This window comes from Stegostoma tigrinum, chromosome 4, assembly GCF_030684315.1.
Source record: "Stegostoma tigrinum isolate sSteTig4 chromosome 4, sSteTig4.hap1, whole genome shotgun sequence".
Taxonomy (NCBI): domain Eukaryota; kingdom Metazoa; phylum Chordata; class Chondrichthyes; order Orectolobiformes; family Stegostomatidae; genus Stegostoma; species Stegostoma tigrinum.
Window position 1 is genome coordinate 75,099,078 of NC_081357.1, and position 19,339 is coordinate 75,118,416.

At 41.3% G+C, this 19,339-nt stretch overlaps 1 protein-coding gene across 2 annotated transcripts in view; it reads left to right on the forward strand.

The window, feature by feature from the left end:
- Nucleotides 1-19,339, forward strand: part of LOC125452632 (chloride intracellular channel protein 5-like) — a 155,445-nt gene that overhangs the window by 99,482 nt on the left and 36,624 nt on the right. For both annotated transcript variants that reach the window (XM_059645427.1, XM_059645428.1), the window contains exons 2-4: nucleotides 156-265; nucleotides 6,710-6,835; nucleotides 15,939-16,045. In XM_059645427.1, the coding sequence (XP_059501410.1) occupies nucleotides 156-265; nucleotides 6,710-6,835; nucleotides 15,939-16,045 (343 nt within the window). The remainder of the gene's footprint in view (nucleotides 1-155; nucleotides 266-6,709; nucleotides 6,836-15,938; nucleotides 16,046-19,339) is intronic.

Genomic DNA, 19,339 nt, shown 5'->3' on the forward strand with positions numbered 1-19,339 from the left:
TCACAGAACCCTGCCAAAACCCGGCATCCACTTAGTGTAGTTGTAATTACAAAAAGAGCCTGCACTCTCAAATGTGACTATGTTGAAATTAATGCGGAAATTGAACGTTTCCTCTTTGCAGACAATGTATCAATTGCTGTTTGATTCTCCTGCAGGCTGGCATTGATGGAGAGAGTATCGGAAATTGCCCCTTTTCTCAGCGTCTCTTCATGATTTTGTGGCTAAAAGGTGTTGTGTTCAATGTAACAACAGTTGACCTAAAGAGGTAAGGTTCATTTGTAATAAATTCTTTTGCAGAACACATGCCACTTTAAAAATCACATGCATTTAAAAAAGACAAAAAACATTTTATAAAGAGATTATTGAAGGATTTTGCTTTTGTAAAGCTATCTTCTTTAGCTCTTGGGTTGTTTCTTCATATCTCATTCTCTCTGGTATTTGGCATTCACTTTTGCAGTCTGTTACCCGGTCCCTCCAGCTTCACTACCACTTTGATCTTGCTGTTAGTGACAGGGCTATCAGCTGCCTGAGTCCTGCACTTGGGAATTTTTGAGTACTACTTCCCTTTCCTTGTTTAAAATTGTCCTGGGCATCTCTTTTCAGTTAAGCATTTGTGCACCTTTCTTAAGCTGTCATAGATTGCAGTTAGTACAAACACTCGTCTGGGGTGGTGTTGACAGACTTGTTATTATGGCTTTCAAATACTTTATTTCTCACGTGGTTGAAGTGCAGATACCCGGGTTGAGTTTCTTTTTCATCCGTGGGAAAGAGGTGCTGAGGCTGTTTTAAGGCTGACTCGATAAAATGATGCAAACATTGGAGGAAAGCCACTCCATTCCAGTGATTAAACACAAGAGTGTTATTGGGTCTGTATGATTCTGTATCTCATTTGAATCTTTTGAGTCTAGAATAGGGTGCAGTCATGTCATTCCCATGAACATTAGATTGTCTTTTGGTTATGCATCTATGACATGCCATATTGTTTTCGTCTAAAAAGATGCCATTCAAATTAAGTTGATGTTGGACCCAAATAACATTATTTCTTATCCACCTGTGTATTTGTCAGGCTGTAAAAATATCACTCAAATATGAAGTCAGGCCACTAGACCAGAAAATGAAATATTTGTCTATTCATATTCATTGATACTACTAATGATACTCTATAGACATTAATTTTCACTGATAGTAATGTACTTGGACCAGAAGAATCTTCACTTTCTTTATATCAGCAGGATCCACCAAACTCAATTACCAACCGGTGAGGATGAGGGTGTTTTGTCAACTTAGAAGCAAAGAATTCCTACAGGGTGGAAGCAGGCCATTGAGTCCATGCCGACCCTCTGAAGAACATCCCCCTCAACCTAGTCCCTGTCATCCTACATTTCACATGGCTAATTCCTCAAAACTGAATACTCCTCGCCACTATGGGCAATTTAGCATGGCCAATCCACCCAGACTCCACCTCTTTGGTTTGTGAGACGAAACCTGACCACCTGGAGGAAACCTATGCAGATGAGGGGTGAACATGCAAATTCCATATGGATATTTGCCCAAGGGCGGAGTCAAACTCAGGTCCCTGCGCTAACCTCTGAACCACCATGCCACCCCTGAACTTCTTGAACTTCTGTTTACTTAATTGGATTTAAAATATCATGAAATTCAGTATTATTACTAAAATAATTAGTGTCATCGTTCAAAATCCTCCTACACAGGAATAGTGATTTGAAATCAGTAGCTAATCAGAAAGTCATCTGTTTGAATTTCTCGGCTATTTGTCACTCAGACTGTCTTGACTCAGTTGACTAAACTCATCAGTTCTGTGCTGGTCAGAAATCACATGACACCAGGTTATAATCCAACAGGTTTATTTGAGATCACAAACTTTTGGAGTCTCACTCCTTCTTCAGGTGTTCGTGAGGAAGGTAGTATCAGACACAGAATTTGTAAGTAGTAGATCAAAGGTGCACACCATTGATGAGGATGTATAAAACAAACCTAAGATGATGTTAAATCTTTAATCAGTTAGAAGGTTTTAATTGATTTTATATATGTAGATCCCTGAATTCCTTTCAAGTCACTGTCCTGAGAGAACTAAGGTTGTGTCAGTGTAAAAAAGAGGTGACATTTTAGGTGACACAATGCATGTAAGGTTTGAGCCTTTTTAGAATGTGTTTGGAGTCAGATTCTCTCTCTATCACACAGATCCAGACACTCTCATTCACTGCCACACATTTTTACACGCACGCGCACGCACGCACGTGCGCGATCTCACATGTGAGAATTTGTATTTTCAGATAAATTTAATTTTGTTCAAAAAGCCCACAATTTATAGACAGTCAGTCAATATGGTGTTTTATAAATTCCTACTTTAGAAATAAAATCAGTCAGACTCCAAACCAAAACACACACAGATTCTAAACAAGGTCATACTTGTAACATAACGTAGTGTGGAGCTGGCTGAACACAGCAGGCCAGGCAGCATCAGCGGAGCAGGAAAGCAAATGTTTTGAGTTGGGACTCTGCTTCAAAAATTGGGGGCTCTGAAATAATTAGAGAAGTGCTGGTTGGGCTGGGCAAGGTACGTGAGATGGTGATAACAGACAGGTAGTGGTGGGGATTGGTCAGTGAGGTGGGAAGAGCAGATAGGTGGGAGAGAAGATGGACAGGTCAAGGAAGCGGTGATGAGAGGGAGGGTTGGCCTTGGGATGAGGTTGGGGGTGGGGAGATTTTGAAGCTAGTAAAGTCCACATTGAGACCATTGGGTTGTAGGCATCCAAGGCGGAATATGAGGTGCTGCTCCTCCAGTTTCTAGGTGGCGTTGTTGTGACACCGGAGGAGGCCCAGGATGAACATGTCGTCCAGGGAGTGGGAGGGGGAGTTGAAGTAGTTTGTGACTGAGAGGTGTTGTCGTTTGTTGCCACCAAGCATAGGTGCTCCACAAAGCAGTCCCCAAGCCCCCACTTGGTTTGCCCGATGTAGAGGAGGCCACATCAGGCACAGCAGATACAATAGACCACATTAGCAGATGTGCAGGTGAACATCTGTTTAATGTGGGAGGTTTTTCTTCAGGCCTGGGTTACAGGTGAAGTGGGAGGTGTAGGGGCAGGTGTGGCACTCCCTGCAGTTGCAGGGAACGGTGCCTGGTGGTGCTAGTTGGAAATGTGGCCCGGATAAGGGAGTTGCAGAGAGAGCGGTCCCTCTTGAAGGCAGATAAGGGTGGGGAGGAAAATATATCTTTGGTAGTGGGGCCAGATTGTATGTGGCAGAAGTGGCGGAGAATGATGCGTTGAATCCAGAGATTAATGGGGTGGTACGTGAGGACAAGGGGAATTCTGTCTTTGTTTTTATTGCAGGGAGGGAGTGTGAGCGCTGAGGTGTGGGAAACACAAGTGATGCAGTTGAGGGCATTTTCGACCACTGAAGAGGGAAGCTGTGGTCCCAACGTGCATTTTCTGACCTAAAATGTCACCACTTTGTTACACTGATAAGCTCTCTCAGGACCATGACTTGAAAGGAATTCCAGGGTTTACATATACATATTACTCAATTAAAACTTCTAACTGATTTAAAAATTTAACAGCATCTTAGGTTTGTTTAGTACATCCTCGTCAGTGGTGTGCGCCATTGATCTTTTACTTATAAATTCTGTATCTGATACTATCTGTCTCACTAACACATGATGAAGGAGTGAGACTCCCAGAGCTTGTGTTTTCAAATAAACCTGTTGGACTGTAACCCGATGTCATGTGATTTCTGACCTTTGTCCACCCTAGCACAACACCGACACCTCCGCATCAGTTCTGTGCTGGATAGCCCTTTGGGATTCTGCAAAATAATGAGGCATTTAAGCTCAAAGAGTAGTGGACTCTTGCTGCTAACACCTCACCTTCTGTCAGATGGTCATGGGCATTAATGATAATTGTGTAGAATTCAGCAACAAGATGATTTAATCTATCCAGAGCTGCACAGAGGAATTAAAAAAATCAGGAGGCTAAAGTATCAATTCCTCAAGTAAGTTGAAGGATTCTTTACAATTAGAATTAAAATTAATGCTGTATTTTCTTAAGGTTTTTAAAATGAACTTTTTTTTGTATTAAGTTCATTAAACAAGCCAAATGTTTTGTCTAGACTTCTGAAAATTAGGCTGACAATTCTTGCCTGCAAGACTAAAAATCACAGGTAACCCATGGGGCCAATAACAGTGACAAACCTAAAATTAATATCAGCAGAGAAAATGTATTGGAAAAGCTGAAGTGACTAAGAGAAGACAGATATCAGGAACTGATGACCTTCATCCTCTGGTTCTAATTTGTTCCAGGGAGAGTTCTGGTTTTCCAAAATTTTATAGATTGGAGAGTGCTCCCAGTAGACTGAAAGCTATCAAAATGTAGCACAGCTATTCAAGAAAGGAACAAGTAAACAGACCTACAGGCCAGTACATGAATCATCAGGAAAATTCTGAAATCTATTATTCAGGAAGTTTTAACAATCAGCTTAGGATATATTAATTTGATCTGATAGAGTTATTATTGAAGTATGAAAGGGAAATTGTCAAATTTATTCAGTTTTTTGAGGATGTAGTTACTGTGATAGATAAAGAGAAATCAGATGATATAGCATACACTGTTTCCAAAAGGCATCTGATAAGTTACCACAGAAAAGTTTAATGCACAAAGGAAGGGCTCATGGAGTTGGGGAAAATATCGGTGTGAGTAGTGGACTTGTTAATGGACAGAAAATAGGGACAGAGATAAGCTGGGCATTTGCACGTTGCCGCTATTCATAGTAAAATGTCACAGGGATCAATGTTAGGTCGTTATTTATAATCTGTTAATGTGTTAGGTGAAGAAATCAAGAGTAATAAATATATAGGAACAGGAATAGGCTATTCGGCCCTTTGAGCCTTCTCCATCATTCAGTATGATGATTGTTTATCAAGTACTTCAGTACCTTTCACTCAGTCCATCCCTTTTACACTATTGGTAATCAGAAATATATCAGCCTCAACCTTACACTTGCTCAAAGACTGACTGTCCACACCCTAATGGTGGAGAATTCCATAGATTCTCAACCCTCTAAGTTGTAAAAAAATTCCCTCATCTCAGACCTAAAGTGGCATGCCCCTTCATGTTAAATTGTGCCCATTGGTTCTATACCCTGTCCCCAACCAGGCTAAACACCCTACCTGCACCTACCCTATATTTTGCAGATTTCAATGAAATCACCTCTCCTCCTTTTGAGACTCTAGGGAGCACAGACCCAGTGCTCATAGGAAAGTCCTGTTATTTTGGGAACAAATCTGATTAATCTTTATTGCATTCCCTCTGGCATCAAAACCTTTCCTGAGGCAAGGAGTCCAAAACACCAGATATGGTCTAACCAAACTCCTTTTACAATTGAAGCAAGACTTCATTACTCCTGTACTCAAGTCCTCTTGCAATAAAGGATAACGTTCCAGTAGCTGCCTTAATAACTTGCTGCACCTATGTCCGCCTTCAATTACTCATGAACAAGGACACCTAGGTCCATTTGTGCATCTACATTTTCTAACCTCTCACTATTTAAGAAGTACTTTACACTTCTGTTTATCCCAACAGATTAGATAACCTCACACTTATCCATATTTCACCTGTCATGTTCTCATCCAATCATAAGGCCTGTCCAAATCGTCCTGATGCATTTTACATCTTTCTCGTAATACATTCCCTCTTTACTCTGTATCACCCACAAATCTGAAAATTTGCAAATTTAGTCCCCAACTCCAAATCATTAAAATATATTCTGAACAGCTAGGACCTAAATACTGATCTTTGTAGTACCCAGTAATCATAGCCTGCCAGGGCAAGAATAACTCATTTATTCCAACTATTTTCTGTCTATTAGCTAATCATTAATCCATAACAGTACATTATCTTCCATCCCTTCTGACAATCTTAAGTATACAATAGTCATCAACTATGCTTTACCAATTTTGTTAGTAATATTTAATTTTTGGAAGATGATCACTAATGATTTGACTATATCTGTAGCAACCTCATTCACACTCTGGAATCTAGACTTTCAGGAACCAGAATCTACATGTAATGAATCCACGTTTGTTGTAATCAAATGTTACTGCTATTTCTGGCAGTTTGGCCTTTGTAAAAAAAATGTATTTGTTTTTGAAAGCTATATGAAAAGGTTAACTGTGGGAAGGTTGCGAAGAGAGAGACAAGATAAGTGAATGATCACTCAGATGGCAATTGGAAAATGTGGGGAAATTTGAAGTTATTCAGCCTATATAAAAGAATTGTAGATGTTGATATTCAGTGAGGTTTGGATATACTTAGACAGAAGTTGTTTCTCCTGGCGGGGGACCACAGGTCATGGGAGCACATCCTCAGTATAAATGGGTTGATCATTTAAGACTGAGATTAGGAAAGATTTTTGAGTCAAAGTTGTGGATGCTCCATCATTGTATTATTTATAACTGACATTTTGTGTCTCAAGGAATCATCAAAGAATACAGGAAGCAGGCAAGAAAGTGGATTTGAGGCAGATGATCAACAGTTCTGATTTCCGATATTATTTGTTCCATTTCATTTTCCAATAATTGTCTCAATTTTGTTTGTAAATTGGTTAACTGTTTCAAATCTCAGCAGTTTCTGATAGAGCTGAGAGTTCTGCAGTATATTTGCAATTAATGATAAGTTTTATTCCTTATTTATAGAAAACCAGCTGACCTGCATAATTTAGCTCCTGGTACTCACCCTCCATTCCTGACCTTTAACGGAGATGTCAAGACAGATGTCAACAAAATTGAAGAATTTTTGGAGGAAACACTGTGCCCACCAACGTAAGTATATATATAACAGGACACTTTCATTTTTATACAGTGAACCCTGGTTCTGGAAATCCTCTGTATTTCAGAGCTCAACAATCTCTCAGCATTGAGATAATACACTTTTATTTTATTCTTTGGAACAAAATAGAGAATTTTACGTTTTCCTACATTATACTTTGTTTGCCAGACCTTTGCTGAGTTACTCAAGTTACCTATTTCTCTCTTTGTATCTACTTCATGTCCGCGTCACAATTTGAGGCACCAGCACTGATCACTATGGTACACCAATATTTGCTTCCTATTAGCCAGTCACTGTGTTATCTACATGAATGAACTCCTGTTTCTCTCAATAGCCTTTGATGAGGCCCCTTATCAAAAGCATAAAATAAGTAGTATATTTATTGTTCTCCTTTATCCACTTCATATATTAATTCTTCAAAGAACTCCAGTAGATAGGTTAAATGTCAGGCAGGACCCAGAATAGATCCCCCTCATTTACCCTAAATTTATAACTACATTTCCACTCTGCAATAATCTTTTAACTTTCAGATTTGGGAAAATTCTTAAATGTAATTTTTAAACAAGCGAAAGGGGGAGTGAAACAAGTGTAAAAGAACAACAGGGATTAAGTAATTGGTTGGAAGACAGGACTGATTGAATGATTAAAGTTAGCTGCTATTTTGAAATCTGCTGCTTAGTATATTGCAGAAGTACTAACATCAAAGGAATAAATGTAAAAGCAAAATTCTATGAATGTTGGAAAAATAAATTTAAAATAGATCATGTGGTCAATAATTAACAAGTCAAGCAGTGACTGAAAGAGAAACAATTAATATTTCGGGTCTGATGAAAGGTCGCTAATCTGAAACATTGGCTGGGGTTTTTTGGATGGTGGAATTTCCCTTCCTGCCACCCAAGCAGTCAATCAGTGATACCTCACTATCAATACTGGCTGACCACAGGCATTTGTTGCCTGGGGATGGGACTTGTGCCCTTCACTCAGGAGCCAGTCCTGAATTTGAGAGCTGTGGGCCAATCCGATTGATTGCTGTCAAGTCTCAGCAGTGCCTGATACCGCAGTGGACAGAACTGGGACTACAAGTCAAAGGGAATGGAAGTTACTGTGCAGTTGCTGGAGAGAGGAGGAGGTATTCACAGGTCCACACCATAAGGATACTTAAAGTTCCCCATTGGGACAGGAAAAGTAAACCAGGCTAAATCTAAATCCTCACACCATAACACTGCAGAGAGGTTGAAAACATCAGTAAAATCTGGTTTTCCAGAGTCATTTGGTAGTAGGGAACCTGAGTATTGTGGTAAACGGGCACAATTTATTGGAGGTTCTGGCCTTGCACTCATTAGGAAAAATGATATAAAGGAGAATAATGGATTTTATATTGTATAAAAAGATTATATGCTGATTGGTTGGCACATTGTCTTTGAGTAGAGATATTACAATGGAAGAGACACTAATTAGATGATTGATAGCTAGTTGCCGAGCTTTGTTTATATTTAAACCTCTCCGCTTTACCCTTACTCCATGATGTGGATGTGGAGCAGTGCTCTGAAAGTTTCTGATTTCAAATAAACCTGTTGGATTATAACCTGGTATGGTGTGATTTCTGACTAATTCTGATTGGCCAAGGCACTGCCCTGAACAATAAACCAGAAAATGGCTACAACTTATTCAATTGAAAAGGCATTGGTGGTTTAAATTTTTATTGGTTTTCTTTGTTCATGTTACATTCATTAGGGCAATGAAAAATGTCTTTTCTCAACAATATTCAAATCTGATAATATTGCAAAGTTGCTTCAAATACAAGTGGTTGTTTAGTAGTAATAGAACATTAAAATTTCTAATGAGAAGTCTCCTATTAGTGCCATTTCCTCTATTAGATGAGATAACAATCACCACTGTGGAGAGATTTCACAGACCAGCCTACTCATGACCTTCCTTCCTCTTCCCCCTGTCCCCAACCAGCATGCCTCCTCAACCTCTCTCATTGGAATTTGCCTGATGGCCTTGGGAAAATCCCAGAGTTGCCTAGGTTTCAGAACATTCTTGGCTGCTGTTCCTCCAAGGCTAGTAAATATTTTCTATTTGACTTGTTCAGAGATATGCAGGTGGGACTTGAACATAGACCTCCTGCCTTAGAGATCAGGACACTCTCAGTGCACCATAAGGGCCCCACTCCCAAATAAATGCCTGCAATACTTTCAATGGCTGCACCTTCTAGTACTGCAGAGCAGTTAGCCTCCAACTAGCCAGCTGTTTGAGATGGGAATACTGCCCTCCGCTAGGACAATGTCTCTCCTGATGATAGTTAAAGGCCTTTTAACTATAAAATTAAACTGAGGTAGCCCTGCCTCCTGACCCCTCTCTGTTACATATATTGAACGTGTCTCTCGTTGGTTGATTATCAACAGGATTTTTAGTAGTAACACAGGAATGGGCAGCAGCAGTTACTTGACTGCCCAGTAGAAAAAAAAGTGCAGCAGGTCTAAGTAAATGTTTCATAAACAAATCTTGTATTTCCCTTATAACAAAGTGTGGAGCTGGATGAACACAGCAGGACAAGCAGCATCTTAGGAGCACAAAAGCTGACGTTTCGGGCTTCGACCCTTCATCAGAAAAGGCCCGAAACGTCAGCTTTTGTGCTGCTAAGATGCTGCTTGGCCTTCTGTGTTCATCCAGCTCCATATTTTGTTATCTTGGCTTCTCCAGCATCTGTAGTTCCCATTATCTCTTGTATTTCCCTTGTACATTGAGCATGAGTTTTCTTCGGATAATTTGAGAAGTGTATATCTATACAATATTTTTAATCTAATTTGCAGGATATGGAAATAGTAATATGTTTATATTAAAAATAGCTTTTCTAAGGTCTTGCTTGAAGAAAGATTCTTCACTCAGCAGCAATTTGAAAAGGAAATGACTGATATGTTGTGAAAGCAATGTATGAGCACAGTAATGGGAAAACAGAGATTGTCAAATTAATATGTAGAAGTAATCTCTACACCCTCTCCTTTACACACACAGTCTACAAATTATTTTTGGAGATTACCACTGTTACCAGCAGCATGGTGGCCCAGTGGCTAGCACTGCTGCCTCACAGTTCCAGGGACTGGGTTCAATTCCTTGACTGTGTGGAGTTTGCATTTTCTCCCTGTGCCTGTGTGGGTTTCCTGCAGGCACTCCGATTTCCTCCCACAGTTCCAAGATGTGCAGGTGAGGTGGATTGGCCATGCTATCTATGAGGCTATAAGGATAGGGTAGGGCAGTGGATCTGAGTGGGATGCTCTTCAGAAGGTTGGTGGACTCAGTGAGCTGAATTGCCTGTTTCCACTCTGCAGGGATTCTATGAATAATGGTGTAATTATATATGCATGAATAATGTAGTAGAGACTTTAAGGTCTCTGTGACATCGACAGATTGTGTCTACATGTTGCAGCAGTCAAGTACAATGTCTGGAATGCCCCTTTTGTGAATACAGAGCTAGATTTGAAAGAAAACAATATACAACCTGAGACAGCTGTCCCATTCTTCATCTTGTGCTAGTGGAAAATTGATGACAAAAAGAATAACATTTTGTTAGACAGAACATTTCCCTCTGTTTTTCTTTTGATTAACTGATTACAAATAGAACAGAACATGTCACCTGTAAAATGGATTAGAATAGTTTCAGGTAAATATTTTGTACCATGAGTGAAGTTTCATAGTTGAGATAGTGTCATAAAACTTCAACCAGGGCCATATGTAATCACTAAAATAGTTATATAGATGTAAAATTTTCCCAATCTTGCACCCGAGCTTTAGCACAACATTGGTGAGAATGCTAAAACTATGAAAAGATGTTTCTTTAGGGTTTCCTCTTAAGTTCTGGGAAACTCTGCCCAACATACTTTCTTTTAAAGAACTTTGAGAGTGAATAAGATTTCTGAGTTCAATTTTATTAATTTACTGATCTTATTTTTTGATAATATATTTATCAATGTCCCTGTTGAATGATTTCTATTTTTCGACCTTTTTCTTCATCCAACATTTTCTTTTCCTCACCTGACTTCTACTTATGCATTTATTATATGGAATAGGGATGAGGGAGTGTCTCCATTTTCCCTTTTCCTACTCTGGAAATGCAAACCTATTCTAGTGCCATTTTGTACTTGGCAGAAAACCATCTTTGTAGATCAATGAATCACTGGGAGAGAAACAAATCCAAGTTATCAGAGTGCATTTGTTTTCCCTTTTTCACTAGTCTTTCTCATCTGATCCTAGGTCTCAAAATCATGATTAAGTGTCTGTTGGAAAAGGTGAACCATTTAGAGTCAGTTTGTGTCTTTCGTGTTTCTGGCCTCCCACCAAGGAGTTACTAAATCATCTTCAACAGCAAAAACAGAAATTGTTGGTAAAGCCCAGCAGTTCTGGCAGGGTCTGTGGAGAGAAATCAGATTAACGTTTTGGGTTGAATGATTCTTAGAACATAGAACATAGAACAGTACAGCACAGTACAGGCCCTTCAACCCACGATGTTGTGCCAAACTTTTACCCTAATCTTAATGTCTATCTAACCTCCACCCCGACCTTATATTGTCATCCACATGCCTATCTTATAGCCATTTAAATGCCCCTAATGAGGTCGACTCCATTACTGTCTCCGGCAATGTATTCTTCACCCCTACCACTCTCGGAGTAAAGAACCTACCTCTGACATCTCCCCTATATCTGCCTCCAGTCACTTTAAAACTGTGACCCCTCATAATAGCTACCTCTACCCCAGGAAAAAGTCACTGGCTGTCCACTGTACCTATACCTCTGATCATTTTGTACACCTCTATCAAGTCACCTCTCATCCTTCATCATTCTAAAGAGAAAAATCCCAGCTCTCTCAATCTTTCCTCGTAAGACCTTCCCTCCATTCTAGTCAACATCCTGGTAAATTGCCTCTGTACCTTTTCCAATGCTTCCACATCTCTCCTGTAATGTGGCGACCAGAACGGGACACAGTGCTACAGATGTGGCTGAACCAGACTTTTGTACAACTGGAGCATAACTTCATGGCTCTTGAACTCAATTCCTCTATTAATGAAAGCTAACACACCATACGCCTTCTCAACAACTCTATCCACCTGGGTGGCAGCTTTCAGGGAACTCTGGACATGAACACCAAGATGCCTCTGCTCCTCCACGCTGCCAAGAATCTTTCTGTTAACCCTGTATTCTGCTTTCAAGTTTGTCCTTCCAAAATAAATCACCTCACACTTTTCAGGTTAAACTCCACCTGCCACTTCTCAGCCCAGCTCTGCATTCTATCAATGTCCCTTTGTAACCGAGAACAGCCCTTTGCACTATCCACAACTCGACCCACCTTCGTATCATCCGTGAACTTACTAATCCACCCTTCCACTCCTACGTCCAAATCATTTACAAACATCACAAATAGGAGAGGACCCAGAACAGATCCTTGTGGTACACCACTCATAACTTAGCACCATGTTGAATATTTTCCATCCACTAGCACCCCTTGTCTTCTAAGGGTCAGCCAATTCTGAATCCAATCTGCCACCTTTTCCCCCTACCCCATGCCTCCTTACCTTCTGCATAAGCCGACCATGGAGAACCTCTTCAAACGCCTTACTTAAATCCATGTATACCACATCCACTGCTCTACCTTCATCCACTTGTTTGGTCACATCTTCGAAGAACTCAGTAAGATTTATGAGGCATGATCTGCCCCTCTCAAGTCCATACTGACTATCACGAATCAAACTGTGCCTATCCAAGTGATCATTAATCCTCTCTGTCAGAGCCAATTCCAATAATTTGCCCACCACTAACATGAGACTAACTGGCCTGTAATTTGCACGGTTATCCCGATTCACTTTTTTGAATAAGGGAATGACTTTTGCCTCTCCCCAGTCTTCCGGCTGTATACCTGTAGACAGTGAGGATGAAAAGATCATCGCCAAAGGCCCTGCAATCTCTTCCGTCGCTTCCCTTAGAACCCTTGGATAAATCCCATCAGGCCTGGGGGACTTATCTATCTTCAAGTTCCTAAAAATTCCTCGTGCATCTTCATTACTAACATCACCCGCCTCTAGCCTACCAGTCCGTTTCACACTGTCCTCCTCTACAACCAGGTCCCCCTCAGTAGTGAATACCAAAGAAAAGTATTCATTAAGGACCTCTCCTATCTGTTTAGGCTCTGTGCACAAATTTCCTTTACAATCCTTGATCAGCCCTACCCTTTCTCTGGTCATTCTCTTATTCCTCACGTACGTGTAAAAAGCCTTGGAGTTTTCCTTGATCCTATCTGCCAAGATTTTCTCATGGCCCTTTATAGTTCTCTTAAACCCTGTCTTCAACTCCTTCCTAGATAACTTGCATCCCTCTTGAGCCTTTTCCAGTCCTTGTTTCCTAAATCTCATATAAGCATCCTTCTTCCTCTTAACTGGTTGTTCGACCTCTCTTGAGAACCAAGGCTCACTCACTCAACTGCATCTTCCCTGCCTGCTAGGGACAAACATATCGAACATACATAGTAGGCATTCTTTAAACAATCTCCACATTTCCATAGTGCTCTCCCCTGACAGCATCTGTTCCCATTTTATGTTACCCAGTTCTTGCCTAAAAGAATTATAATTACCGTTCCCCCAATTATAAACCTTACCCGGCTGTATGTACCTATCTTTTTCCATGACTATTGTAAAAGTAACAAAAGTTATGATCGCTACTGCCAAAATGCTCTACTACCAACAGTCTAACACTTGACCTGGTTCATTACCAAGCACCAAATCCAAAGTGGCCTCTCCTCATGTTGGTCTATCTTCATACTGTGCCAGGAATCCTTCCTGAATGCACTGGACAAAATAAGCTATTACTGTAAAAAGTTTCCAATCAATATTTGTAAAGTTGAAGTCACCCATGACTACAACCCTGTGACTTCTTGCACCTTTCCAGTATCTGTCTCCCAATCCATTCCTCCACTTCTCTGCACCTGTTAGGGGGTCTGTTTTAAAAAAAAACCCAACAAAGTGACTGCTCCTTTCTTGTTCCTGACTTCACCCCAAACTGATTGTGTAGACATATCATTCTTGAACTGCCTCTCGGTAGCTGCTGTATTAGACCTGACTGGCAATGCCACTTCGCTGCCTCTTTTACCACCTTCTCTTTCTTTTAAAGCATCTAAATTCTGGATGCAGAATCTTGCTCAGAATTCTCTAAATTTTACTAAATTACTTAATTTTACTAAATTATTTTAATGATTGATGGCTCAGTCACTGTTAGTATTCCATGCTGTGGTCTGATCCGTCCTCTTTCACACCAGGTATACTTATAAATGAGGAATCAACTTGATGAAGCTGCAACACGGGACTACTTACTGCTTGTGATGATGAGTGGTCACAAAACATGCAAACCTCACCAAAAAATACCAGAGTAGCTAGTATGAGAGGTTGAAAGGAGCGCGTGCTGGTGCAGTGTTAGGTTTTCTACTGAGAAATTCCATAGAATTCAAAGTTAGGAGCTTTGCTTTGTATCAGACAAAGTACAGGGATTGGGGTGGAGTGGTCTGGTGATGTTGACACTGGTTAATTTTCTTCACTAATGTTGGTCATTTTAGAGCAGTGAAGATTTAAAAGCTGCAGTAATACTTAAATGTGCACCTTATGAATGCTGATCTAATTTGAAAATGTGAATAGAATCATCCTGCTTATGAACAAATTGTACCTTAGTGATGTTAGAAAAAGCGAGGGTATTCTGAACTTTTCAGTGATATTCGATTGTTGCCACAAAGTGGCAACCATATAGCCTCATGAAAAGAAAAATAGATCATTGGGTGTTACGTAGAACATAGAACATTACAGCACAGTACAGGCCCTTCGGCCCTCGATGTTGTGCCGACCTGTCATACCGATCTCAAGCCCATCTAACCTACACTATTCCATGTATGTCCATATGCTTATCCAATGACGACTTAAATGTTCCTAAAGTTGGCGAATCTACTACCGTTGCAGGCAAAGCATTCCATTCCCTTACTACTCTCTGAGTAAAGAAACTACTCTGATATCTGTCCTATATCTTTTGCCCCTCAATTTAAAGCTATGCCCCCTCATGCTCGCCGTCACCATCCTAGGAAAAAGGCTCTCCCTATCCACCCTATCTAACCCTCTGATTATTTTATATGTTTCAATTAAGTCACCTCTCAACCTTCTTCTCTCTAATGAAAACAGCCTCAAGTCCCTCAGCCTTTCCTCGTAAGAGCTTCCCTCCATACCAGTCAACATCCTAGTAAATCTCCTCTGCACCCTTTCCAAAGCTTCCACATCCTTCTTATAATGCGGTGACCAGAACTATACACAATACTCCAAGTGTGGCCGCACCAGAGTTTTGTACAGCCTCACCATAACCTCTTGGTTCCGGAACTCGATCCCCCTATTAATAAAAGCTAAAACACTGTATGCCTCCTTAACAGCCCTGTCAACCTGGGTGGCAACTTTCAAGGATCTATGTACATGGACACCGAGATTTCTCTGCTCATCTACACTACTAAGAATCTTACCATTAGCCCTGTACTTTGCCTTCTGGTTACTCCTACCAAAGTGCATCACCTCACACTTGTCTGCATTAAACTCCATTTGCCACCTCTCAGCCAGCTCTGCAGCTTATCTATGTCTCTCTGCAACCTACAGCATCCTTCGTCACTATCCACAACTCCACCGACCTTAGTGTCGTCTGCAAATTTACTAACCCATCCTTCTGCGCCCTCATCCAGGTCATTTATAAAAATGACAAACAGCAGTGGTCCCAACACCGACCCTTGCAGTACACGACTAGTAACTGGTCTCCAGGATGAACATTTCCCATCAACTACCACCCTCTGTCTTCTTTCAGCAAGCCAATTTCCGATCCAAACTGCTATATCTCCCACAATTCCATTCCTCCGCATTTTGTACAATAGCCTTTTGTGGGGAACCTTATCAAAATCCATATACACCACATCAACCGGTTTACTCTCGTGGATGCTACAGCTACATGACAATTTCATGAATGTGGTGTTTGTTGAATGTGAGAATGCTGACTAAAAATAGACAAAGATTGATTAGTATGTTCCTTTTTCAGGTACCCCAAGCTTGCAGCAAAGCACCATGAATCGAATACTGCTGGAATTGACATATTTGCAAAATTTTCAGCATATATTAAAAACACAAGGATAAATGCTAATGAAGGTGAGGGCTAAAGCTCATATTTATTAGAGTGGAGATTGTTCATCTTCAGCATCAGCAAACTGTTACATGGACTCTTAGATATGTTTTCGCCAAGAATAAAAAACTTGGTGTGTATTTCTACCAAGCTGAAGAAAAACAATGAGACAGTCTTCATTATCCAGTTTTCTAAAATACAGTCTGAATTTTTGAGGTCACCAAGGATTTGTATGGCAAAAAAAATGCTACTTGGTTACACCTCTGAAACAGGTCATTCCATAATTCCGTGTTTATGATGGACAGAAAATCCACCTTAATCTGAGGATAACGACTGACAAGGAAGTTCTGGAATCCATCAGGCACAAAAATGCACGATAATATAACAGTTAGGGCAAACCCTCTGAAATCCTCTTATACATGTTGTGTTATAGTATAGTATAGTATTGATACACTTTCTCAAGTGTTGCGAAGAGTTTAGACAGGAAACTCTTGTAAGCAATGATGTGAAGGCTTGGATTCTCTCGAACCCCCAAACATGGAGAGGATTCACAATTTTATAAATTCTGTACATTATTGTATAATGAAGAATGTGAGTTTTATTCAGAGGAGCTGGAGTATTGCATTTTAAAGTTGGATAAACTTTATCAAAACAATGCTAAAATTATGTTAAACTGTGATGTCTGTGTGTCCAAGATAATAAAATGTGAGGCTGGATGAACACAGCAGGCCCAGCAGCATCTCAGGAGTACAAAAGCTGACGTTTCGGGCCTAGACCCTTCATCAGAGAGGGGGATGGGGTGAAGGTTCTGGAATAAATAGGGAGGGGGGGTGGCGGACCGAAGATGGAGAGAAAAGAAGATAGGTGGAGAGGAGAGTATAGGTGGGGAGGTAGGGAGGGGATAGGTCAGTCCAGGGAAGACGGACAGGTCAAGGAGGTGGGATGAGGTTAGTAGGTAGGAGATGGAGGTGTGGCTTGGGGTGGGAGGAAGGGATGGGTGAGAGGAAGAACAGGTTAGGGAGGCAGAGACAGGTTGGACTGGTTTTGGGATGCAGTGGGTGGATGGGGAAGAGCTCGGCTGGTTGTGTGGTGCAGTGGGGGGAGGGGACGAACTAGGCTGGTTTTGGGATGCGGTGGGGGAAGGGGAGATTTTGAAGCTGGTGAAGTCCACATTGATACCATTGGGCTGCAGGGTTCCCAAGCGGAATATGAGTTGCTGTTGCTGCAACCTTCGGGTGGCATCATTGTGGCACTGCAGGAGGCCCATGATGGACATGTCATCTCGAGAATGGGAGGGGGAGTGGAAATGGTTTGCGACTGGGAGGTGCAGTTGTTTATTGCGAACCGAGTGGAGGTGTTCTGTTTCCCCAATGTAGAGGAAGCCACACCGGGTACAATGGATACAGTATACCACATTGGCAGATGTGCAGGTGAACCTCTGCTTAATATGGAAAGTCATCACTACTTGCCCCCACACCTCCTCCCTCACCCCTATCCCAGGCCCCAAGATGACTTTCCACATTAAGCAGAGGTTCACCTGCACATCTGCCAATGTGGTATACTGTATCCACTGTACCCGGTGTGGCTTCCTCTACATTGGGGATACCAAGCGGAGGCTTGGGACCGCTTTGCAGAACACCTCCGCTCGGTTCGCAATAAACAACTGCACCTCCCAGTCGCAAACCATTTCCACTCCCCCTCCCCTTCTTTAGATGACATGACCATCATGGGCCTCCTGCAGTGCCACAATGATACCACCCGAAGGTTGCAGCAACAGCAACTCATATTCCGCTTGGGAACCCTGCAGCCCAATGGTATCAATGTGGACTTCACCAGCTTCAAAATCTCCCCTTCCCCCACCGCATCCCAAAACCAGCCCAGTTCGTCCCCTCCCCCCACTGCATCACACAACCAGCCCAGCTCTTCCCCTCCACCCACTGCATCCCAAAACCAGTCCAGCCTATCTCTGCCTCCCTAACCTGTTCTTCCTCTCACCCATCCCTTCCTCCCACCTCAAGTCGCACCTCCATCTCCTACCTACTAACCTCATCCCACCTCCTTGACCTGTCCGTCTTCCCTGGACTGACCTATCCACTCCCTACCTCCCCACCTATACTCTCTCCACCTATCTTCTTTTCTCTCCATCTTCGGTCCGCCTCCCCCTCTCTCCCTATTTATTCCAGAGCCCTCACCCCATCCCCCTCTCTGATGAAGGGTCTAGGCCCGTAACGGCAGCTTTTGTGCTCCTGAGATGCTGCTGGGCCTGCTGTGTTCATCCAGCCTCACATTTTATTATCTTGGATTCTCCAGCGTCTGCAGTTCCCATTATCACATGTCTGTGTGTCCTCTTTGTATTGTTTTCTTTGTTAGAATTAAGATCATAATTCATTAAGGTGTTAATTTTTCATGTCCTTGCATAAATTTTCTGAGCTTTCGCCTCTAACATTTTTTTTAACAACTTGTTAATTAAATGATAGAGCGTCAGTTCGTAATTGTAGCCTTGTGTGCAGTAACAACTCAAACTCCCTGAGCTGTACTCGAAGCAATTAAACAGCTCTGCTCGGAAGGAAGTCAGTATAACTTACAATAACAAAACGTGCATTAGCACAGGCTTCTCGCATCTGTTCCTAAGCAACTCTGGCTTACATTTCAAAGCTGCCAAAGTATTCTTGGGGGCATTCGGAGGCAGTTACCCATGAGTGTTGTACTAAAATCTAAAATTAATACATCCTGTTTTTCTCGAGTTGATTTTAGCTGAGTACCTGACGTGTAGAAATTCATTAGTTATTTAAGTGTCTCCGAGCTAGCCAATCACTGTCATTAGTGAAGCAGTTGATGGTGTTTAGGTCTAGGACACTCTCCTGAGAAACTTCTGAAGTTGACATGATTAGCCTCTGACAGCCAAGACCATATTCAGCCAAAAGTAATGTTTCCCTCAATATTATTTTTAAAAATTTATTCATAGATTTTGGGTATCATTGGCAAAGCCAACAGTTAATATCCACTGTATCAAATCACTGCTGCCCTGGATATATTAGATGGGAATTGAGAGCCAATCACATTGATGTAGATTTGAAATCAAATCTAGTTTATAATTTGACAGGACAGAAGATTTCCTCTTAAGGACATTAGTGAACCAGATGAATGTTTAAGGCAGTCTGATGATTTCATGACACTAGTAGTGATATTAATTGTTTTAAAGTTCCAGATTTATTTAATTAACTTAATTTAAATTGCCAGCAGTCATCGTGGGATTTGAATGTTTGTCTCCAAATCATTAGTCCAGCAATCCAGGTTACAACTTCAGTAGCATAACCGTG